Raw genomic sequence first — 25,171 nt, 5'->3', positions numbered from 1 at the left:
AACGTGTCTAATTCTTAATTTTTTTTGGTTCAAACAAGTAATTTACTGCATTGATAACGAATCAGTTTGTTATAGGAATTCTTTTGTCGAAAGTGTATTCCTTTTACAAGAAAATATATCACCTGATTGTCCTTTCGGTGATGTTTTAAATGATACTTGAGACGATGCATCCTTTGAGAACCTCTGTGACGTGAACATGTTTGTGAACATGTTTGTGAACATGTTTGTGAACATGTCTGGCCGCCATGTTAGCAGAGTATCATGTTCATTACGTCACAATGTGAAGACAAGCATAAAGTCATGTCTTCATCGGGTTCATTCTGCATTCTTACCCCTGCACGTAAATCAGTAAGGGACTATGAAATGAATAAGTAGGTTATCTTTTTTCTTCTTTGGGGAAAGTAAAAGGGAAGCGGTTCGCGCGAAAGTACATTGTGTAATTATTACTTAAAAATATTGATGGAACATGTTGGAAATGGCTAATGACTTTTTTTGTGTTGAATATGTTTTTTTCTTCTTTATTTCATCACTTTTCGTCGTCTCTGTCCTTGCTACACATCACTAATTTTATTAAGTCAAAAAAGAGTTTTGCCGACAAATACTTTTTTGAAAAATAATTCTATAGTATGTTCCGGTTCCCCCATAATATTAATATATTTTATACAACACCTACGTGGATCCTTGTCATTTGATTGGAGGATTGTTGGTCACGTGATATTCAATAGATGTTATATTGCACGGTCGTGCATTTTTGGTTATATGCGCCGTGCAATTTTGGTTATATGCAGCCTGCGTTCCTCTCAGCCGTGCGCGCGCGTATCCCTGCGTGTATCTGACGCGCAGGCAATCTGAATGTAATCGAGAAGGCTTGACTCCAACTTTAATTTATCTTTGATATAAGGAGTAAAGCATAATTTGTTGATTAACGTTCTATTAGATCTTCTTCGATGTTGTATAAAACAAATAATGAATGTTTTTGATTCATTCAATGGTGCGAATATTTTCATTCGTTGAAAGATTAACGTTGATTCTATTCAACTCGGCTGACGCCTCGTTGAATAGAATGTTAATCTTTCAACTCATGAAAATATTCGCACTATTGAACTCATAACCATTCATTATTTGTATATTATTTGGGACCCAAAATGTTGAAGCTATGACAGCTATAGATATGAAAAAATGAACGTTTTGCTTCGGAGATGAAGCATTCTTGAAAAAAAAGAAAAAGAGATCTTCATTAAAAAAAAAAAGACAGAAGACAAACTCATTACGTACAACGAGTTACTGCTGGGAACGCTTTGAAAAGGACGCACAGCCTGCTAGAAAGTTACATCAATGACATCCCGGGCGAATCCCACCTCCCGAGGAATTCTCTCGGCGCCCCCAGCTCGGGTGTTAGCTTTCCTTTCGGCAATGTTTACTCGGCGTATTTATAGCATTTCATCGGTGAGACAAGTGCCTCTCCAAGAAACATTTCCTACGTCGGAAGCTCGCTGGGCTAGAGCTCGGCAATCACATTGTCCCATTAGAGACGCAGCGAAAGTTTGACGTCTGTCTTCCGTAGACGTAACACTCGGTGACGTCATGGAATATGCTGGGTATGTGCTATCGATATCCGTTGAGCCACTGTCGCCTGACTTTTTGTGGTTGACAGATACGGAAAGAAAACACGGCCAAACTTGGCGTTCAAATTGAAACTCCTGACGAACTACATGTTCTTGTCTCTGTAACATTATATTTATAAATGTATTTATACTCTTATCTTGACATTAAAATGCTTGCTATTTCATTTAAAAATTCACACACATTTATTTGAAGAAGAAAACATCAATACAAAAAATCTCTCGTTTCATAAAATCCGTTAGAGATTAGTTAGTCTGAAATAAACAGAAGTGTACATGGATATTTTTTCCAGAATATTTTAGCTTCGTTTTTTCTGGATGTGACAATACCGAACTATATTATTTCACAACACAAAAAAGGAATTTGATTTGCCCCCTCATTTTGTAGCTTGTCAAACTATCCGTCCACCCTATATTTTTATCTCATTTCTTTTCATTAGGTCAAATGTGAAATATAATCAAGTCAATTTACGTATTATTTCATTAAATTGGACAACATTCAAAGTATTTACCCAAAGCATGGCACAAGTATGTATGGATTTATTGAATGATTATTATATGAATATTGTATTATTTTAGAGTATTCTGGCGTTCCCTAGATTTTTGAAATGATTTAAAGTTTGGGGTCACCGAGGCAGAGGTCAAAGGTGATTAGTAAAATGAAGGCAGAGACATAATGATGCTATTCTCACGCAGAAATTCAGTGTTATAAAAGTGTTAATACATAATTGAAGTCTTTTGTCTTCTTCTTTTTCCAATGAAAATGTAATCCTTAAACTGTGGTCTTGAACTCTGGACTATCTACCTTCTTCAGACCATGAAGAAGGTTTTAGTAAATAACTAACTTAAGAAATTCCCATTTCTTACAAAAGCAGAGGTGTTGTGGTCCGTTGGATAAGTCTCTGGAATGTGAACTGCAAGGTAGAGGGTTCAAATCCCTGCCACAACACTAACGTCCTTTGGCAAGACACTAATGTCTATTTGCCACACTAGACCCAGGTGAGGTAAATGGGTACCTGGTAGGATTATTCCTTGAAATGCACTCTGTGCCGAAAACGTCTGCCAGAGCTAGAGCTAGGGTAATAATTTCCAAATCTCTTTGGATGGCATAGGGATGTTATATCATAATGTGTTATACGCTAAACAAAAAAAACAGAAAAAAACAATTAATGATGAATAATCTTTTCAAGTCCGCTCCAAATTTTATAAAGTTAAACCGAAAATGGAAATTCTTTTTGCCCAATTGATCGTGAGCCCGGCAGCCACTGAGCAGCGCCAGATCGACGTTGCTCTATCAAGAACGGAATATTATTATTATTGTTCTTAAAACTAAAGGTATACCTTTGTATTTATCTCCTCTACAGACCATGCAAGATTTTTACAACCAGTCCAACTATGACAGACGAGGTGAGCCTCTCAGTGATACAGGTGTCCTATGGCTCTGGTCCGCCACCATCTCTGTATGGTGCATCGGCGGAGCTCTCGGCGCCTTGGTCGGTGGGTACCTTAGCGACGGACTTGGAAGGTAAATTCATCGGTCAGGGTTCTCAAGTCCTGTAGATTTTCCACTTGGTCCTATGTCGTACTTGTCATCGGGCCTAGGTCCTGGTTATACACAGTCCCTTTCATCCTCAGGCCCATCTGCCCTAGAGGTTCTTTGACATGGACCTGAAACATGATGGTACCAAGGAAATAAAAGCACAAGACTGCTTGATTAAATATTTGTAATAATAAGTTATAAATGTTTGTAATGATTACAGGGTATTACAAAATTGTACTTGAGGATTCAATTCTTTGAAATACCCCCTTCCAAACAATACAATTTATAAGTAGGAACATAAATATAATTAAGGAACTTGTATTACAAGGAAGAAGGCGCGAAACTTGAAAAGCATAGCTTGTAGTGGGTACGCCCGAATACAACTTAAAAATTGAACAAAACTCACATTTACAAAACAGGAAAGAGCCACCAGTCCTATTACTCTTATGCAAGTACCCGGTAGTGTACACAAGGATGGTTATATAAGTTCTTATGATAACAAAGACACGCTTATCAATCAAGAAAGTTATCTGATGAGGGATTGAACATCTTATCAATTTTGCTACTATTATATGCAATTAAGTGGGCAGCTACCTATTAAGCTTAAGAGCAAACTTGGTTATGAGATCTCAGGGATTTGCATTTAGATATGTTTTATCTGGCATTATCGTTCGTGGGAACTTTTCTTAGCCAATGATTGGAATATAGTGCGCAAATCCTTGATAGGCGATAGCTAAAGCGTCAAATCCCCTACCCAGATGCTGGGATCGTGTTTGGAATTATGCCCTTGCTTTAGATAGTAGAGCTATTTATAGTAAAATGATAAAAAAGACATTCAATGCCATTTTTTCGATAATTAGAAACTTATTTTGATGTTTTTGAGATTGGTTATTGGTTGATATTATTGTAAATGCAGGAAAAAATGTTTGAAATAAGATTCTTCATAATATATCAAACAAGAGTTTTATCACAAATAGAATCCATCTGTTTTGCCCAGCTTTTTACCAAGAAGATCTTGAAGATAATGAGTAAATTGTTTATTGAAAGGAGGATTTATCTCTGATATATCACAAGTCTCTCAAGTTTTCGTAAAGAAAGCTCATGAAGACAAGAATCATAGCCCGTTTCATTCAACTTTTTATCAGTAACAACTTACTTCATTGCTTTTACCTACTGAAACCATTGCATTTGAGCACTTGATGACAAACAAGAACCTAGTTTTAATATGAGATGTATGTAAAAATTGAACATGAATGATGAAAAGGAAAAGAAATATGGAGAAGACGAGAAGTGTAGAACAAGAAAAAGAAAGAGAACCAAACAAAGAAAAATTAAACAAACAAGAGGTACAGAGACAAAAAGAGAAGAATGGCGATATAACAAAAGTGAAGTCAGAGGCAACCAAATGATGGTACTATAAAATAAAGAATTTTTAGAATGATAATATTCTACCCAAACTGTCATGTTTGAAATATCCTCCAAAGAGAACATTGATTAACAATTTTTCTAATTTTTTGACCGACGTCCAATACCCTTATGGTTCAGCGTAGATCGTTTTACAAATCTACAAAGTGATGTATTTGTAATTTTAAAATGATAATTTTACCTAAACTGTTATGTTTGAAATGTCTTCAGAGATAACATTGATTAACAATTTCGCAACTTTTGTTTCTGACGTCCAATACCCTAATGGTTCAACGTAGATCATTTTACAAATCTACAAAGTGATGTATATGTAATTTTTAGAATGATAATATTTTACCCAAACTGTTATGTCTGAAATGTCCTCAGAGATAACATTGATTAACAATTTCTCTATTTTTTTGTCTGACGTCCAATATCCAAAATCCTAATAATTCTACCCACATCATCTTACAAAACTACAAAGTGATTTACAGGTGGCTTGCGGGTGCACCATGTGAGAGAGAGAGAGAGAGGATTGAGAAGTCCTGAAAAGGACTCTGACTCGGTAATCTTTCTTGGGGGTGTGTAGTCCTGAAAAGGACTGTTTGTTATCTTTCTTAGCTTATAGTTCTAAGGAGAACTATAGCGCTTGGAGAGGATGAGTGGCTCTACAAAGTGATTATATGTAACTTTTGTCTCATTTTGCTTCTCTCATCCTCAGGAAAGGAGCTCTCCTAATGATCAACATCTTCTCCCTCGTGGCGGCAGTCCTCTTTGGGTTTGCGGAGTTGGCTAACTCATACGAGATGGTTATCATAGGCAGACTCATCCACGGTTTCTATGTTGGTAAGGAAAAGTGTCAGAAACAATTTGGGGGCAGTTGGGATTTTGCCCTTACCGGTTGGAAAAAAGCCCCCTAGTCTTTCATATGTTGCTTTAGTTAATGAGAGAGATAGAAGGCTTCCATCATGATAGCAAAGTGCTGTGCACTATAATGATCATCGGCCATAAAAAGAGGGAAGTCATTTCACAGCCAGTGGTGCCTCGGTAGTTTGAGCGTCTATATTTAAGCCTGGGTTTTATGTTTCTAAGAAAGAAAAGAAAAGGAAAAACACTTTCATTTCTCTAAGGTCAAGGGAAAGGAGCAGATAAAGAGAAGAAGCAAGTCGGCTCAGGCAGGGAAGCATCGTAGGAAAACTGTATTTTATGTTTTATGTGGGTTAGGAAAGAAACAGGAGATGGGAGATGGATATTTATTCATAGTTTATAAAACATTTAAGGAAAAGAAGGAGATAGAGAGAGGAAGTAAGTAATAGCTCCGTTAGTAAAGCATCTGTCTTTCAACTTATAAGTGGCGGAATTGAACCCAGCATGACTAGATGAATGCGTTGTGCGTACAGGTTCACCGCCCTTCCTTCCTTTCCCTTAATCATCGTCGATCATCCCCAACACATAGGCCTCCACGTATGACAAATTCATGTACATGAACGGATATTACTTGCATGTTTGTATTTTCATGAGTTGGAACTTGCAACACCTTTGCCAAAATATGAGAAACATAAAATATGAAATATGCCACAGTCACATCACGAGATAAGGAGTTAAAAAATGTCCTTGACATACGACTTCAAGTACCTGTACTTAATCAATGAACAATCGTCTGAGTAAGAAAAATATGTTGATCAGCTCCAGACAATAGCTTCTGTTTACCAAGTCACAACCTTCATAATCTATGTCATAAACATGAATATTATCTCTTCCAGTCAAAAGATTAAATCCACAAAGTATAATAGAGCGATCTCTGTATACAACCTTTGGCCCTTGTGAACATGAGATATTCTTCTGATGAATGTCATCAAGATTTACATCATGATAAAGCGATTCAGTACAGTATTGTAGTCATACATGTACATGTGATGTAAAGAGAAGAAAAAAAAGACTTTCCTGTCTGGTCATTGTTCTGGGTGAACTGTCTTTATTGTCTCGATGATTAACAGCCCATTGTGTGCCTGAGCCATCTCTAGATATTGAATGGCATTTTGGTTTCAATTTCAAATAACGTTTTGAAAACAAGATAGAAGATTTTGATGATATGATTTCTTAATTAACCTGTTGAGTACTGAGTTAAAAATTGCACCTTCCAAAGAAATAATACAACTCACACGAATGGCCAGAAATGGTTATTGAATTTAACTGTGGAGGTAGGGAAGGATGGCCCTAATGTACATGAGTTCAAACAATTTTTACCGGAGGGGTGTTCCCCCATACTCCCTGGATCTGCCACAGGTATTGGTCATTTAAACATGATCTGACCACAATGATCCAGTTACCATGTCCCAATTAGTACTGTCGTCCAAAGAAAGGTCAAGATATTTTCTGGCTGTTAGATGACCGATGGTATGACAGAGAGAGAAAGAGAGATGAGAAAAGGAATAAAGAGATAGGGAAATAAAGGTAGAGAAGTAATGGAGACGAAATGAAAATAAGACCATAGAGCATAGCACAATTAGTTTACTTGATAAAGATCACAATGTACCAATCATGAACTTATTTTTTTTTTTTTTTAATTTTCCACCAATATATTGTTTTGTTCAAAGTGACTGAAGAACTAGCCATTTGATTCAATGCAAATTCCACTATTTCTGATTTTTGTTTTTTAAATATCTGAAGTTGTTATTGTTTAGTGCTAGGAAAAGTAGAATTCAATTCTGTCTTCACTTGGTACAAGCACTTGGCTTCCTACCAGCTACAGCTATAAATCTTATAGAGCCACTTATAACATTGGATAGAACAGAACAGTGTGTGAGTGGTATGTGCAAGTGATATGCTACCAATCATGGGAGGCGGGTCACCATTCCATCCCAGTGGTACAGGTTGAACAAGTTTACTGATCAGACAACCCTAGCCCCTTCTAAATATAGCCAAGTGGTCTGCAAATGCCAGCCATATATGTCAGAGGTTAAAAGGATGTAGTGGAACAAGAAAATTGTGGAAATCAAATGGAGTTTGTTGAACTTTGCTAACCCCAATTACAAGACGTGTGGTCATATACAGCTCTATTGGTCTTGCTCCTCACTATAGGTTTGGCCACATTCCTGTTGTAAACGGCAGCAGTTTTACAAGTTTGTTTTACTTAAGCGTGTTGCACTTGACTCTTTAGTTTCTTAACACACAGATAAGCAAGATCGCATAGGACTTTTGTTGTGTGCAGCTTCTTTTTCCATCCCTACTTGCCATTTTTTGAGGGAAAAACAACAATGACAATGCAGTATTATGTTCTAGGACCAAATTTGCCAAAAAGCTATTTTTGAAAAATTATAGTTGATAGAAAGAGAACAGTCATCAATATTTGTAATTTGCCAAGAACCTATTATAGTTTCTAACTTTAATACTGACAACACAGAGACACCTCTGCAGTTACATTTTTTTTCTTTCGTAATGAGTAAAGGCTTTTATTTCAGATAGACCGCAGATGAAAAATGAAACTCCTTTTAAACCAAGAAATATGAATCATTGCCCAGAAATATGCTTATTCTTTTCCTGTTTATGAGCTTGTGAAATAAGGATTAAGGATGCTGAAATTCTGTGAGAATTTGCATCATTTCATAAAGCTAGGTCATGCTTGAAAACCCAACTTCTTTCCTTTTCCCAATGAATGAGAATTAATTTAGAATTAAGATTTTGATGCAACCATAGTGTACATAGGATATGACTTTTTTTGTGATCAAGCACAATCTCTATATTTTGCTTTATGTATAAACGCATCTCTGGTGTTCAGAATTGGATCAGTTTATGAAATGATTCCCTAAGAAAAGGAATGAATTCATATATACTGTTTGAATAGAAGTAACCTTTGCTGGTACAAATTTTGTATTCTGATTTTATTGATGTTACACTTATAAAAAAGTATGAGCACCTCATAAAGTAAAGTAAATAGGAGTTATGCATACAAACTGCACTTTTCGGTGGGGTCACAATCATCGTTTTTCTTTTAAAGACATACATGTACTTGTAGCACTCTCTTGAAGCATGCCAGATAGGATCTATTTATACCGAGCAAACATCGTTGCATTCTCCTCTATCTGTTTCTCTTACACAATGAATGATGAACAAGGCAATCGAAAAAGGGTTTTCTTTGCTTTTATCGATTTAGCTTGGAGATCTACATCTCTCTAATGTTCCATTTGACCATTTGAAGGGGGGGGGGGTGGTGCATTTATTTTGACTTTAAAAAAATGTATAGACTTGCTTTTCTTTGAATTTGATCATTAAGTTTCAGTTTTTCAATAAGAACTTGGTAAATTTCAAGTAATCAGACAAGGTGACAAACATATTAGTAACACATGAAATTATACAGTCACATAAACATTGTTTGACAAAAGCAGAGAAATTCACACTAAGCCTTAATGATTCATTTATAAAAATTGTTCATCATTAATGATATACATGTATGCCAAATAGTTTGGTTTGATTTCCAAAGACCTGTGTACTTCAAAAAGGAGATGTGCAGGTTCAATTAACAATGGTATGACTTAAACTAATACGATCAATAAACATCTTGTTGGTAAGGCAGAAAAGAAAAAGGTGACTGTTGCATCTTTCTCCCTTAACTAATATGTCACCAACATTGGAGGTAAAAAAACCACCTCTTTCAAGACATAGATGTCTCAGTAAAATACTTTTTTTATAAGTGGTATTTAACACGTTTCTACCATCACCATTTATGAATATTGTACCTAATAGGTCCTAATAGCACTAATGATTGTGTATCAGTAGCTTTATTGGAGCATTTGAAATGGACTTTTAACTTTATGCTTTGAGTTTCATTGACTACTATATATCAATATCCTAATTGATTAACTATTGAAATCAAAGTGCGCTTGTCATGCTTGCAGAGAGGAAGGTTATATTTGAATCACTTAAATCTTGACCTACGTTCGTCTGTAGATAAGGAAGAATAGACTCTCTATTTGGAACTAAACACTTCAATGGGCCCACTGGCACTGGAGAACAATGCATATCTGTCAATACTATTATTTAAAGGTAGAAAAAAAATCCCCGGGATCGATAAGCCACTGGTCCAAAGTACATACATGCAGTACAGTCATGTATGTGTATGTAGAGAATTCAATGAACACTGCTAGAACACATGTAATGTGCAAAGTCACTTTCAAATGTTGTTTTTCAATGTGATGTGTAAAATCACTTTCAAATGTTGTTTTTTCATGTGATGTGAAAAGTCACTTTCAAATGTTATTTTCTTGATGGAACAATGGAACAGTGTTGGACAGTAAGTCGTTACAGACACAGGGTACAAAAACCTACCGGTAGCTTAATCCTCGAGACCACAAATAAAGGATGTATATCTGGCAAAATATTTCCTTAGAAATTACATAATAGCTCATTAAATGAACAAAGAAAACTGGATTGATAATTCCTACCCACCTCTGTAAATGGTCTCAAATTACTTGAGCCTCTTAGTGAATGTGACTTCCATCAAGTTTTCAGTATTTTGTGATGATCTAAACACACTTCTAGCTATATGATGATGAACAAAGTATTTAAACCAGTTTCAGTCTAAATGCAATTCCATTATACAAAAAATCATAGTAGCTTAAAGTCTTGAGACCATGGATTGAAGAAGAAAAGAAAAAGACAAAAGAAAGAAAAAGATAAAAACAGATGAGAAAATGGTCATGAGAGATGAGGTAAAGGACTAGAAAAGAAAGTGATAGTTCCAGTACCCTCCCCCTAATGAAATTTCATTTTCTGTGTATCCCCCACACCCCCTCCCCTCCCCCCATGATGTGAGTGCCCCTCAATGTCTCAACTCATACTATGCCTCTGCCAATCCCCCAGCACACCAATGAGACCGCCACCAGACTAACAACAGACCAAACAGACATTAATATTATCATCAATGGCCAAAATTTGGTTGGTCTAGAGTTGGTTTGAAGGTCGGCCTAGTGGTGCGACCACAGTATAATAGAAGACCCTTTTCCACAAGTCATTCTAGTCACAACTCTTTATTTTATTCTGATCTTATTTGACAGGTACGGCCATTACGATTGTTCCCTTGTACCTGGCTGAAATCTCTCCTATCAATCTAAGAGGAGCCATTGGAGTCATCCATCAGTTGATGATCACTATCGGTATCCTCATTGGTCAGGTGAGTCTCAACAATTCTGCTAAACACCAGGGGGGGGGGGGGGAGGGGTGTTTCACAAAATCCTAGGTTGAACTTATCTCTAAATTGGACTCAACAATTATGGAAAGCTGTTAGCATCTTTGAAAATATTTTGTAAAAATTATTTTTCATTTTCATTTTAAGGCTACAAATGGCTCTACATAAATGTAAAGTCCAACTTAGACTTAAGTTCTACTTAAGATCTTTGTGAAACACCCCCATGAAGTACATGTTTAATAGGCAATTGGGACCATGCTGTTCAACTCAGTCAGCGAGGCAGGACAGAAGATCTGGGTGAGGGGAAGGGGGGGGGGGGGGGGGGGGGGGGGGGGGGGGGGGGAGGAGTGAGGCTACGGCCTTTAACCCTAATCCTAGCCAAACTCTCCCCTATGAATCGAAGAGAAGATTTTGGAGTTATCCATCGATTCATGATATTTTTCATTATTAGGGATTGATATTAAAAAAAATGTATAACTCCCTAATTCTATTGAACACGTTAAAGATGGATAACTCCTCAAGATTGGCTTTTATGCCAATAAAAGTGCTTCATGGGTACTTTTTGTGATTTTGTGATGCTTCAGGATTGATTTTGTAGGGGTATGTTGCTGAAGCTTTTCATGGGTAGTTCCATAGTACGTGAAGAATCTAAATGATTGAGCACAAAAAGAGAGCCCCCCCCCCCCCACATAAAAACAAAATGAAAGAAAAGAAAGAAAAATAAGAACAAAATTAAAAAGAACTGGGATAGACTGAATATGATGCCATCTATTGATTTGTGATCCAACCTTGTGATTTCTTTCTTGTATCTGTAGGCCCTAGGACTGTACGCCTTCACTGCAGAAGACAGCTGGCCTATTCTGCTGGCTTTGATTGGAGTGATGAGTGCCTTCCAGCTGATCCTCCTACCATTCTGCCCAGAGAGTCCAAGATGGCTACTCCTCAACAAGAACAAAGAAGAGAAGACCAGACAAGGTATGGCATGGCGATGTGCGATTATCTCTGAATTCAGGTTTGCCCGAACTGTGGGTTGGGTTCCTTCTCTGCCCCCGTCTCGATCCTTCCCTTCCACCTCTCACTCTCTCTCTATCTCTCTTTCTTTTCTCTCCGTTTCTCTCTCTCTCTCTCTCTGTCCCTCTTTATTTCTCTCTCTCTCTATATATATATATATATATATCTTCCTCCCCCTCTCTCTCTCTATCTTTGTCTCTCGTTATTTCTCACTGTCTCTGTCTCTCTCTATGTCTCTAGTAACTTAATACAAAGTAATGATGAGAATGAAGTTGAGAGAGTTATTCATGAGGCTTGCTCTCTCGAAGTTTCTTATATATAAAGATAGAAAGATAAGTTTTCGAATAAAAGTAAAATATTTGTAATGCACCTAAAATCTCTTTTGAAGGAATATTTTTTTCTCTCAAAAGTTACATGTACTAATAGTTAGGGTGAGAGTGCTGATGTGATCATGAGACTGAATAAATGACGTTTATGCCTTCCATGAGTCAAGGCTGAGACTATCATTTTCTTTTATCCTCAGCTCTGGTAAGACTACGAGGCTCGGATGATGTCGAAGAAGAGATTCGGGAGATCAGGGAGGAGGGATCCAAAGATGTGGAAGTTGAGGAGAAGGTTGGAATCGTGGACGTGATAACCCTCAAGGACCCAAGTTGGAAGATGCCTCTGCTCATCTGTATGATTCTTCAGGGAGGACAACAGCTCTCTGGTATCAATGCTGTAAGTATGATGGTGGGGAGGAGGAGGATTGTGATGGTTGGTGGTGGTGGTGGTGGTATGGGTAAGGCTTCGAGATGGTGGTGGTGGTGGTGTGTGTAAGGAATGAAGTTGGTGGTTAGTGGTAGAGGTAGTGATGGTGATATTATCAGTGATGATGGTGGTAGCTATGTTGGTGTTGATGGAGATGGTGGTAGTGGTAGTGGTGGTTTTGGTGATTATGATGGTGGTGGTGGTTTAGGTGATGGTGATGATGGTAATGATGGTGTTGATGATGATTATTGTGATGATTATAAAGGTGATGATTGTGATGATGATGAAGATGGTGATGAAGATGGTGATGATGGTGGTGATGACGTTGGATAAGTGTTACCTAGGTATAGATGGTTATTTTCGTGTTTCCCCTGCCTCTACTATCCACATAGGTACATGATGCTCATGATAGCGTTGCCATGGAGACTGGAGAGTAACTGTTGGCAATAACGAGGAAGTGGGATGAGGATGGATTTGTATGGTGTTTTACAAGAAAATATTACCACACAGTCAACAGCTGTGGTGCTGGCATTGTATGTTTTCTATAAGTACAACAGAGCCCTGGTCAAACAAATTGAATTGGCCACATGCCAATGAGTAAACCATTCACCCATCAACAAACGGACTTAAAGCAAAAAATAAATATTATGAAGCGGATATGTGGGTGTGTCAATGATTGGGGTTTGTGTGTGGATATAATAATTCACTTTCTGTGAATGACACCTTTGTGGGCTTTATTTCAAATTGAGTATTTAATCTGTTTAGAGCCAAAAGGGCCCCTCACCAAACCATTTTATACAGAATTAATCCCTTTATGGCTCTAAACAGACGATTTATGCCCATACACCAAAAATGGATTTCACCCACAGTTTTCGTCTCGACCCAGGTTATTAAGTGAAAATTATAAAATAAATGTCAGGTAGCAAGGAAATTCCTTAGTATGCAATACTGTTGATCATTATTAGGCCTAATAATAACATAATTGCAAGCATAGTTCTTAAAGATAAAGACCAGTTATCGTAATGCGATTGCATTGTGAAAGAAACGCTGTGGAATCGATCAGAAAAGGTTGATCATCTAGCATATAAGTATTGGTGTGTACTGCAAGGTTCTGGAATCATCAAAATGATAAGAAGTTTGGCCCGGTCTTGGTAAAGTGACAAGCACTGTACACAGAAAGATGTATATGGGACTTCGCACATTTGCGCGACAAGTGTTATATCTATCAGGTTCAAATAGATATAATAATTTACCAAATACCAGTATATCAATTAGTAGGCGGTTTCTCTGCAAAATTTGTATGATCACGTATTAGTCAAAACATATTCGTTCACATGATTGGTAATTATCTTTCATTTCATTTTTTGAGAGGGGGGCGTTTCCAAAACTGGCCTTTACCTTTTATCATGTCTGTTATAGATAGGCTTTGGTAATACCACAACAGTGTTTTTACAAGCTCTTCACACTTTTATTACATTGAAACCACCCTCCATTAGTTCTGCCCTTGTAGGCCTGCTTTCCTGTTTCCAGACATGTGTGTAACAGGTGTCTAGCTTCCCAAGTGGTTTCCACGCTTGATCAATAACGTACATGATCGTGTAAACACCCATCCCTTTCACTCAGAGAAAGTAAATATAACCATTAGAGGTGTTCAAGTGCGGCGCAGATTCATCTGCGTTTAAATTGTCTCTTGATATAAAAATAGATTATGTGAAAATGTTAGCAGTGGAGCTATAGGGAGCAGACTACAGATATGCATTAACCATACCTCTTATTGAATAGGAAAAAATGACCTTGCCAAGAGCCCTAGAAAAATGAGATAATTGAAAATGTGATGGTATAAGACTGAGAATGAGCAATGTCTGAGGCATCCATTAGGAGAGTTATTGTGTTTTCTTTGTTTGATGTCTGAGCGAGAGAGGAGAGAGATCAAGAGAGAGAGAGAGAGAGAGGAGGAGGAAGGGCAGAAAGAGAGAGAGAGAGAGGGAGAGAGAGGGGGGGGGGGGACATAAAGAGAAAGGGGGAGGGACATAAAGAGAAAGGGGGAGAGGGAGGGAGGGGAGGGAGGGAGAGAGACAGAGAGAGAAAGAAAGAGAGAGGGGAAGAAGAGAGAGACAGAGAGAGAAAGAAAGAGAGAGGGGAAGAAGAGAGAGACAGAGAGAGAACTAGACAGAGAGAGAGAGAGAGAGCGCGCGAGAGAGAGAGAACGCAAAAGAGAAATGGAGAGTTGTTAAATAGATTCAGCTGTTGTGTTTGTGTGTACCCTAACCTCTGACGGCATATATGACGTCGTATTTGCCAACAAGCATATACTAACAAGCCCCATAATGGCCATATCATATACAAATTGATTGGAAAATCTCTTTTACGAAGAGCACCTTCTCTATACCTATTTTTAACAGTAGAGATATAACCACAAATATATTCCTCTAATTCATGCTGCTTCATCGCCTAATTTAAGATATTTTAAAAAGTGTGAAGTATTAATTTTAGTCAAGATATAAACTTTGTTAAGAGACTCATTCAGATGTGATGTGATAGTTTGTGTAAATGAATGGTAACTGTGTGCAACAAAGGCCCAATGTGTATACTCTCTGATCTCTGTGTTACATGAAAGTGAAACACAGTACGCTTTCAAATATCCAATAGTAAACCACTGCCATTGACACTAGCAGATGTGAACAAGTCTGTAGTGAAGAAAAAGACTAATAAAACTTAACATGACAACACATCAGTTCTCATACCTAAGCTAAGATATCTAAGATACAGAACGTTATATAAGACACAGAAATGTGAACCGTATTACACTTACATCTTCATTGAAAAATCTGTCTACTGATTTATGGATTGTCAACCTTTTTATGTCTAACAGTTTACAGGAGTTCTGTAACAAAATAACAAAGCATGAATCAAGTCATCAAATTATTTTAATCATTTTTATTTCGGGCTTTAAGGTACTATGTCCCTTTTGCAGCTAACCTCAAGTTCTGTAGAACTTTGCAGGAATTATGAATATGTCATGTATGTCCCTATCTGTGAAATTTAAACGTTTGCAGTGTCCTAATATTCAAATTATGCAAGGAAACCCGTTTACTTGCTAGACTGCACTGTCAGACACTATTGAGTGACTGACTGGCTTTTTTTCTTCTCTGGTAATAACAAGACTATTACTTATTGGCTCTATAGCTCCTAAGTCGATTTCACAACTATTAGTCGTTATTTTCCCACTGGAAGACTTTTTCAAGCCCTACTTTCTATCGGGAAGTTCTACATTAGTATTATCTTTCAAATGCCGTTGGAATTTAACCTTTTCATTTTATTGGCCTGCAAATGGGATATAGTACCTTTATAGCATGTCATTCATTCATTCATTTTTTTGTAGTATCAGTGAGTATCACATCAATTTTTGCAGAGTGTTTGAAAGGTTGACACGTGGCATTCTATTACTCAATGGACTAAGTTATGCCAGGCTAATAGTCCGCTTTCATGAAGACATGCCTGTAGTTTGATAGTAAAAAGTCACATTCATAGTAGTATCAATTGTACCATGATATAGTGAATCATATTCGTTTCAGAGAAATCATTTGTCAGGGATCATTAGTTCTGCAATGAAGCGCGGTGTATTTAAGATGTTAAACGCTGTGCTTATGGTTAACCACTACTCATCACACTGATGTACTAAGTGTGCGGGTACCAGTAACTTGATAGGGATAGTCGTGTATAAAATACTCTGTATGAACCTGGAATTCTTAGTATAATATAATTTGGTATTAGTTGAAGAACCATTCCCAGGCCTTAAATTTCAGTATTTTTAGGGCAAGGCCACTTTTCTGTAGGGCACATTCCTATATTACAGCACAAATAGGAAGAATTGGAAAGGGCACAAAAAATCTCCAAGGCCAAGGAGAGGGGCATTGAGGCCAATCAAAGGGGCATCCACGGCCATGGCCTTGGTGGCCTTGAATTAATTTAAGCCCTGCATTCCTACAGGGGGCGTTTACACTGCCAGCAAAAAATGTTGGTTATTCCTCACATTCCTCACATTCCTCACATTCCTCACATTCCTCACAGTTTTGTAGGAAGTTGTTGGGCAACTACCCATAAACATGTTGAAAAACCAGAATAAACAAAAAAAAGAGGATAGTGATGATGATGAAGATGATGATGAGAGTGATTACGATGGTGTTGATGATGATGATGATGATGATGGTGATGATGATGATGATGATGATGATGATGAGAGTGATTACGATGATGTTGATGATGATGATGATGATGATGATGATGAGAGTGATTACGATGGTGTTGATGATGATGATGATGATGATGATGATGAGAGTGATTACGATGGTGTTGATGATGATGATGATGATGATGATGAGAGTGATTACGATGGTGTTGATGATGATGACGACGACGACGATGACGATGACGATGACGATGACGATGACGATGACGATGACAATGACGATGATGATGATGATGATGATGATGATGGTGGTGGTGATGGTGATGGTGGTAAACATGATTATGAAATATATGATAATTATGATGAAGATGATGAAAATGTTGATGATGAAGATAATTATGATGCTGATAAAGAAAAAGATGATGATAAGGGTGATGATAATGACAGACAATGATGATAACGACGAAGATGATGATCCCTGATGATGTCATCAAAGACAATGTAGATAACGATGATGATGCTGATGGGGTGTTGATGACAAATAATGGTCAAGATGATGACAATAACAAGGGTCAAGATGAAGATGAAATTGACAGTCACAAGGAAGATGGTAATAGTGAAGATCAAATATTCTCCTCTCCTAACTCTCTTCTTTCTCTGTCTCTTCCATCCCTTCCTCCTCGTGTAGGTTCTCTTCTATGCCACAGAAATCTACCGCCAGACTGGTATGGGAGCAGAGGAGGTTGCTTACGCCACCATCGGAACAGGTGCCATCAACGTCGTCATGACGATTATCTCGGTAAGTCTTGCATCCTGTATCATCTTGGAATATCTGCTTGGAACCATCCCATACCTATGCTAGCTTGTAAAGGACAATAATCATTTCTATTTTACCCTGGTTGATTCAAAGATTTGAAATTTTAAATACCGTTTACATTTTTGGTGGAAATGTAACCAGAGAACTGCTATAAAATGGAACCTGAACTATTCAGCCAGTTTTTATTTCTCCTTGCTTGTGCACATGGTGTACTTTGTTGCATGTCAAGTCCAAAACTTTAATACCAAAATTTCAAAAGGTAAATCACAATTTCTTACACTAGTAAATAGGGGTTCATGTATTCCATCACAAGTGTGTATTAAATTAAATAACACTATGAAGAGTTTCTTTTTGTTTTTAACTTGCTGTACTTGCCATTCTCAATGTTGCTTTCGGTTGTCTGGTCCAAGTTTCTTCATGCATTCATATCGAGGGGTCAGTGACACAAAGACGTAACTCCATTTTGGCCATTTTGAGAAAAAGTGGTTTATGTGTCACTGAGCACTTGGGCCTTAGGGAGTTAAGTCTATGTTTCACTAGCCATTGACTTCAATAGGGTGTTGGGTGGAGTTAAGTCTTTGTGTTTCTTGGAAAGCCCACATTTTTTTCTGAACATTTTGATATCAAATACTCATTTTGGCAAAATATGGAGTTACGCCTTTGTTTTACTGAACCCTCTATATTTTCCCTATTAAAGTATGTATTTGATACATTGTCTTATCTGCCATTACTCTATCTTTATTGCAGGTGTACATGGTTGAGCGTGCTGGACGTCGTATTCTAACGGTCGTCCCATTCGGTCTAATGGCCATATGTTTAGCTCTCCTCACAGTCAGTTTAAATCTCCAGGTAAGAAAACAGTCTCTTCCTCTGTATCTTCTCAAATGATTTCCTGCTCACTTTCGTAAGTCGTAAGTTCTCATCCATACGTAATTGTAATGATATAAATCTAATAGTACTGGTAATCTGAATTTATATGGCGCTTAATACGAAATACTTTCTCTAAGAGCTTCACAGATATTATTACCCCGGTCATTGGATTCACTCACGCACAATGTGCACCATCTCCACTCCCTTGGGAGTATTCCTACCGTATGGTCACCGTGAGAGCATAGGGAAAGTCATTGGATTCATTCACGCACAATGTGCACCATCTCCACTCCCTGGGGAGTATTTTTACCGTATGGTCACTGTGAGAGCATATGGAAATTCAGTAACGTAGGGCCCCCAGGGTATGGAGAGGCAAATGTAGATTAATGCCTTGGCAAAGGACATCAGTGATGTGTCAGGGGGGCCTTGTAAGAGCGATGTACTAGAGTCCGCCCAATACAAATGCATTCATTTCATATTATTATCTTTTTCTTCCAACCAACAGATGAGAGGTGGTCAGAAAATTGATTTAAAAGCAATTAAATGTTAAAAAATACTTTTTCACAACAAATATTTGTCTAAAGGAGTGGAATATAAAGCGACAATCTATGATTTTTAATGATGTGAGCCCGTTTTGCAGAAATGAATCCCCCATTTTACAAGTGTCATTATTATCAAAACTATTCAATCTGACAGCCATACACAGTCAAACCTGTCCATAGCGACAGCCCAAGGGAAACACGAAAAGTGGTCTTTGTAGACAGGTTCCTTTAGTACATGTTTGAATGAGAAGCCATTTTCAAGGGAAACAAAAAATGTGACAGGTGGTCACTAAAGCAGGTTTGATTGTATTGGCTAAGCTAGATGTATCATCTGTTCAGAGCAAGGAATGTATTAAAGGTAATACAAAGTTTTGGGAAATTTGGAAAATTGGGTGGATAGTGATTCTTTACAATTTTGATATATTGAGATGCCCCTGAGGATGTATTATAAGCACTAAAAAATTTAGCCCCTAAAACACTTCTGCTTTCGAGAAAAATTGAATATAAAAATTTACCGGTGCTCCCTGTAAATTTTGATAAATTTCAATAGTAGCTGCGACCATGAAAATCTCAGAACATATAGTTGTGATGTGTAATTTCCAAACGGGAATAGCTAATCGGTAGATTTTAGTCAGGAAAAATTGTTTTATAGCTTAATTAATACCTTGATGTTGAGAGGGAGCTATACAACATAAAGAGTTTATTATTTACAGTTTCATAACTTAAGACTCGATTTCAATCGCGACAACGATCACTGAATATTGTAGGATCGCATATGCTCCTAATACCGTATGTTTATTTGAACCAAATTCATGACCCCACACCAAAAGTTTGTATTACCTTTAACACTATGTAAAGTGCTCTTAGTTTATAGCATCCTTCATGCTCACAGCATACAATATCAATAACAGATTACCATAAGTGTTATAAGCTACTGAAATCGTGGCATTTGATCGGCTGAGAGCAAATTTGTCAAAGAAATATTAGCATTTGTTTTATGAAACAGGCCCTTGAGATCTTGCGTGGATATCTTACAATTTACTTACTGGTACTCTAACTGTTCCAATGTTATTGTAGACTACTTTTTAATTTGTTTTTGTTTTTCTTATTATAGCCTACTTTTGATTGGATGAAATGGTTGTCTCTCATCTTCATCTATGCCTACATTGTATCATTCGCTGTTGGACCAGGTAAGTCATTGAACCTTTTTATATCTTTAACAGAAGTAATATATTTTCTATAAAAGGGTATTCCAATTTTTTTAAAGGCAGGGTATTTTGACGACATTACTGCCACTGCTGCAGTGTGTTTTCAAATGTGCCATCTTTATCAGTTTCCAGGAATTTTAGACTTTTATAAAAACAAAATTATTCTGAACCCAGGGATGCCCTTTAAATTGATCAATATTTCCCTCCCCCCCCCCCCCCCCCAATAAGAATCTGGGTAGAATCAGTACAAAATTATGCTTAGTAATCCTGATTTGACATAATAAATAGAATAATAATTTCATTGCAATTAATGTACAGGTATGATCTCAAGACCATATTACTCATCTTGCCATTATAAATAGTGTATGATTGTATGTATATATGCTATCATTAGTTATGTTCTTTGTTTATATTTGTGAAATGCATGACCATGTAGACAAAATATCAATCTGTTATCATTGGTTAAGTTCTGTGTATATATTTGAGAAATACATGTAGACAAAATAATTTTCTTCATTTACAAAAAAAAACAACTTGTAATCATTAGTTTTGTTCTTTGTATATATTTGTGAAATGCATGTAGACAAAATATCACTCTGTTATCATTGGTTAAGTTCTGTGTGTGTTCTTGTGAAATCCATGTAGACAAAATATAAAATAAACTGATAATGAATAAATAATTATAATATTATTTTTCTCTAGGTCCTGTACCATTTGTGATTGTTCCTGAGTTGTGGACCCAGGGACCACGCCCTGCTGCCATGAGTATCGCTATCCAGACCAACTGGTGGTGTAACTTCCTTGTTGGTCTTACCTTCCCCTTTATTCAGGTGAGTGTTCAGTGCTTGGAACCATTGGTGGGGTGGTCAGGGTGGTAGGGGTAAGGTTGTAAGTTAGTAGGGGGTGGGGGTAGAGGAACACAATGACCCTGCCCTGCTGCTTTGAGTATTGCCATCCAGACGAACTGGTGGTGTAACTTCCTTGTTGGTCTCACCTTCCCCTTTATTCAGGTGAGTGTTCAGTGCTTGGGACCATTGGGGTAGGTTGGTGGAGTGGTAGGGATAGGGTGATAAGTTGGTGGGGGAGATAGGGGTAGGGGTAGAGGAACACAATGACCACACCCTGCTGCTATGAGTATCGCCATCCAGACCAACTGGGGGTGCAACTTCCTTGTTGGTCTCACCTTCCCCTTTATTCAGGTGAGTTTTCAGTGCTTGGGACCATTGGGGTAACATGGTGGGGTGGTAGGGGTAGGGTGATGGGGGAGTAGGGGGTAGGGGTAGAGAAACACAATAACCCGCCCTGCTGCCGTTAGTATCGCCATCCAGACCAACTGGTGGTGTAACTTCCTCATTGGTCTCACCTTCCCCTTTATACAGGTGAGTTTTCAGTGCTTGGGACCATTGGGGTAGGGATAAGGGATTGGGGGGGGGGGGGGAGTAGGGGGTAGGGTAGAGGAACACAATAACCACGCCCTGCTGCTATGAGTATCGCCATCCAGACTAACTGGTGGTGTAACTTTCTTGTTGGTCTCACTTTCCCCTTTATTCAGGTGAGTGTTCAGTGCTTGGGACCATTAGTGGGGTTGTGGAGTGGTAGGGGATAGGGGAGTAGGGGGTAGGGGTAGAGGAACACAATAACCCAGCCCTGCTGTTATGAGTATCGCCATCCAGACTAACTGGTGGTGTAACATCCTTGTTGGTCTTACTTTCCCCGTTATTCAGGTGAGTGTTCAGCGATTTGGAACATTGAGGTAGATTTTGGAGTGGTAGGGGTGGGTGGTGGGGGAGTAAGGGGTAGGGGTAGAGGAACACAATAACCTGCCCTGCTGGAATGAGTATCAGCTTCCAGACTAAATATTGGTGCACTTTGGTGTCACCATAGTTGAGTGGTTTAAACACTTGACTGGAAACGAGAAGGGTCATGGGTTCGAGTCCCAGCACGGTACTTCACTAGTGTCCTTTGGCAAGACAGTAATCTTGATTTGCCACTCTCCACCCAGGTGTTAAGGAAAGAATTTGTTGTATGCTGTGATGTAAATGGCTAGTCCAGCTAGAGCCCTAGTAATATTGGAGCGCCTTGACCACCTTGCATGGTGAATACATGTATGTGTGCTATAATAATATCCAATGCTAAAATAATTGGCTTTATTAGTTGGGACAGAAGCCAGCCAATCATTATGGTATGCATCACAGGTCAGCAAGGTCATAACCCAAAACCCCATTTCCTTTTGTCGTTTGTGTCCTACAGGCTACCGTAGGGGCATACTCGTTCTTGGTCTTCATGTTCTTTGTGATCTTGACGACCATCTTCTCCTACTTCTACGTTCCCGAGACTAAGAACAGGACGTTCGACGACATCATGGATGGCTTCAGGAAGGGAGATAAGTCGGGAAAGAAGTCGAAGGGTGGCGATTACGAACTCCAAGACAACGCCAACAAGGCATGATGACGATCACCACACAACAGTACCGTACCGTATGTAGTGTGTAGTCTAAGAATCTGAAGTGTATATTACTACTCTATCTTCTAGTACAGTCCAACGTGTCATAATGCCCACCTCTATGTGACGGCCATCTCTATGTTCATTTGTAGTAGCCACCTATCTGTAGTAGCCACTTAAAGCCACACTGTACTACTTGTAGCTACTTGCTCCCTCTATATAGCAAACAATGCCTAATTGGTGACCATTGGTCCCCCATGATCCTCTTTTTCTTATGTTAATTGAGAGCTGAGTTGATAAGATTAGCCACCTGTCAGTGACCTTGCTGGGTGGTCTTATCCGTCCTTGTCAAACTAGTAAAGATGGCCTTTAAGTTGTTTCTTTCCAGAGAGCTAGAAGATATAAGATAAAAAACTTAACTCAGTGGTCACTTGTGCCCCCTCAGAGAAACTGATTTATTTACACCCTGTCTATAGAGGTCACATGGGTGGCCTTAGTAGACAGGTTTGACTGTAAGAACATGTACATGTATGCAGCAAAGGGAATTTCTTTTAACCAAATGTTTGATAAGAGGCACAAGGTCATTGTTTACTTTGTGCCAGAATTGAAAGATTCTGGGATCAATATCCCAAGGCTCTGTAATGATCAAAACCAGCGTGGTATGTTAAATTTTTATTGAATATGCCTCATTTTTTAGACCCTTGTCCCTTGGACAGGAGGTAAAGTCATAAGTCCCTTTTCTACGTACAATATACATGTAAACATGTATTTTTTTCTTCAAACCTGAATCATTGAAATCATTGAATAATCAACATCAATGTCTGTGAATGGGACTAGAACCACTTGAGGTGGCTAGTCTTCAAAAGCTTTTTATATCAGAGATATGATATATGTTCATCTAGAAAATGTGCCTGTTTGGCAGCCTGCATTTGATGTCTTCAACAATATGGAGAGGCTCTACCTAAGCTGGCCTTAAAGTTACCATGAAAGTATTGATGTACATTTTTCACTAGGCATTTGAACGTGGAGTTGGCCATCCATTTATATGTACCATACACTGTAGTCTCTTGTAGTAGACTTTGACTGCACAAAGCTGAGAAGGCCTCAGAACCACACTACATATTGATATACGGCTGAAATCTAGTTGTTTATGTGAAGAGATTATATATATATATATATATATTGAGGGATGAGAAACAGAAGGACTTTAGGAACTAAGTGAGTTAGTTTGTGTACCTGATATTCATAACAACCTTCTGCTTCTCACCCTAGGGTCATATGTTGTGTTCTGAAAGACATAAGGGCGTTAATCCATCTTTTCAACCAAGATTTGTGCCCTTATGGTTCTCAGCAGATGACACTGTCCCGTAAATCGACCATGTATAAAAGCTGGAGCCAGAAGGACGTTAACTCTGTAAAGAAGTGTATGAGATAACGCCCTTCTAGCTATCGGCAGACAATGTGTAAAAACTTCTTGGAAGTTATGAATGGCTTGTTATCATTGCCACCAAAAACATTTAAATAAATAAATAAAAAAAATAAAAAAATGAATTAAAAAAATGAAATGCTGCAGATTAAAAAGCAAAAATTGAAAATATGGAAATAAAAAATAAAATGAAAATAATGAATAAAAATCTGCACTTAGTGAATGGCACCAACATACCTTTGATGTGATATATTTTTTCACCAGTTTTTCATGAGTTGATTGTTTGAAGTTGACTGTGTTTTACCTTAATGTTCATTCTGTAGCTGATATAGTTACAACACAGCTAAATGTAAGAGGAAGATTTTGGATTAATTTGGATCATTCGTCATAAGATCGAGCCAGGTTTAGGAAGTTTTTGTTCACTCATGAACCTTGGAAATATTGAGCTATATGATATAGTCTTAGTGAGCACGATTTAGATAGTCCTTCAAAGAACTATTCGGTATATAACCAGATCAAAGAAACACGATGTTAATATCGCCAGATGTTATGTCGGAGATGATTTGTATTGACGGATGATTGCGAAAGATAATAAGCTTTGAAAGAGAGACAAACAGGGTAGTACAGTGTTATTTGTAAAGTATTTGATTCAAAGAATTGTGCAAATAATTTCTATCTTTGTACATTATATGTATGTGTGTCAAATCATATTTTTCTGAGCATGAGCATGCAGATCCATATAATATATATATATATATTTTAGAGAAGCAACAATTTGGATTGTTTTCAGTTTGGCAATGTAGATTCAATGCATGGTCGGTCTGTCTTTTTCTTCATTTTTGATTTTTGATTTTTGATTTGTCTGTTCCACTTATGTTAAATGATAGAGGCAAGTCATGCAAGATAGTATATTGAAAGTTTCCATCTGGAGGGTGAATGCAAAGATGCATCTAAATCGAGATGTTAGGATTTTAACTTTGAATATGTCTCATAACCAATTAGATATATTGAAATAAGAACAAAAATTGGACAAAGTTATGTAAATCTGTTTTAATTTGGTTTAATGTAGCTTAGATGTAGAGCTACCTCACAGTGAAAGTGCCATAGGTGGTTACTACACTACATGGTTAGTGTCATATATTTAGGAAGGCTTCAACTAATAGGAT

At 37.8% G+C, this 25,171-nt stretch overlaps 1 protein-coding gene across 1 annotated transcript in view; it reads left to right on the top strand.

Moving 5' to 3' along the window:
- Positions 1 to 24,118, top strand: part of LOC583743 (solute carrier family 2, facilitated glucose transporter member 1) — a 55,905-nt gene extending 31,787 nt beyond the window's left edge. Inside the window, exons 3-12 of the mRNA XM_030987134.1 lie at positions 2,987 to 3,147; positions 5,288 to 5,412; positions 10,620 to 10,735; positions 11,566 to 11,725; positions 12,285 to 12,481; positions 17,389 to 17,499; positions 18,265 to 18,366; positions 20,044 to 20,119; positions 20,840 to 20,967; positions 22,388 to 24,118. Of these exons, the coding sequence (XP_030842994.1) occupies positions 2,987 to 3,147; positions 5,288 to 5,412; positions 10,620 to 10,735; positions 11,566 to 11,725; positions 12,285 to 12,481; positions 17,389 to 17,499; positions 18,265 to 18,366; positions 20,044 to 20,119; positions 20,840 to 20,967; positions 22,388 to 22,585 (1,374 nt within the window). The 3' untranslated portion in view covers positions 22,586 to 24,118. The remainder of the gene's footprint in view (positions 1 to 2,986; positions 3,148 to 5,287; positions 5,413 to 10,619; positions 10,736 to 11,565; positions 11,726 to 12,284; positions 12,482 to 17,388; positions 17,500 to 18,264; positions 18,367 to 20,043; positions 20,120 to 20,839; positions 20,968 to 22,387) is intronic.
- The last annotated feature ends 1,053 nt before the right edge of the window (positions 24,119 to 25,171 follow it).

This window comes from Strongylocentrotus purpuratus, unplaced genomic scaffold (genome assembly GCF_000002235.5).
Source record: "Strongylocentrotus purpuratus isolate Spur 01 unplaced genomic scaffold, Spur_5.0 spur5_scaffold_16, whole genome shotgun sequence".
Taxonomy (NCBI): Eukaryota; Metazoa; Echinodermata; class Echinoidea; order Camarodonta; family Strongylocentrotidae; genus Strongylocentrotus; species Strongylocentrotus purpuratus.
Note: the sequence above shows the minus strand (reverse complement) of the source record. Positions and strands in the feature narration are given on the sequence as shown.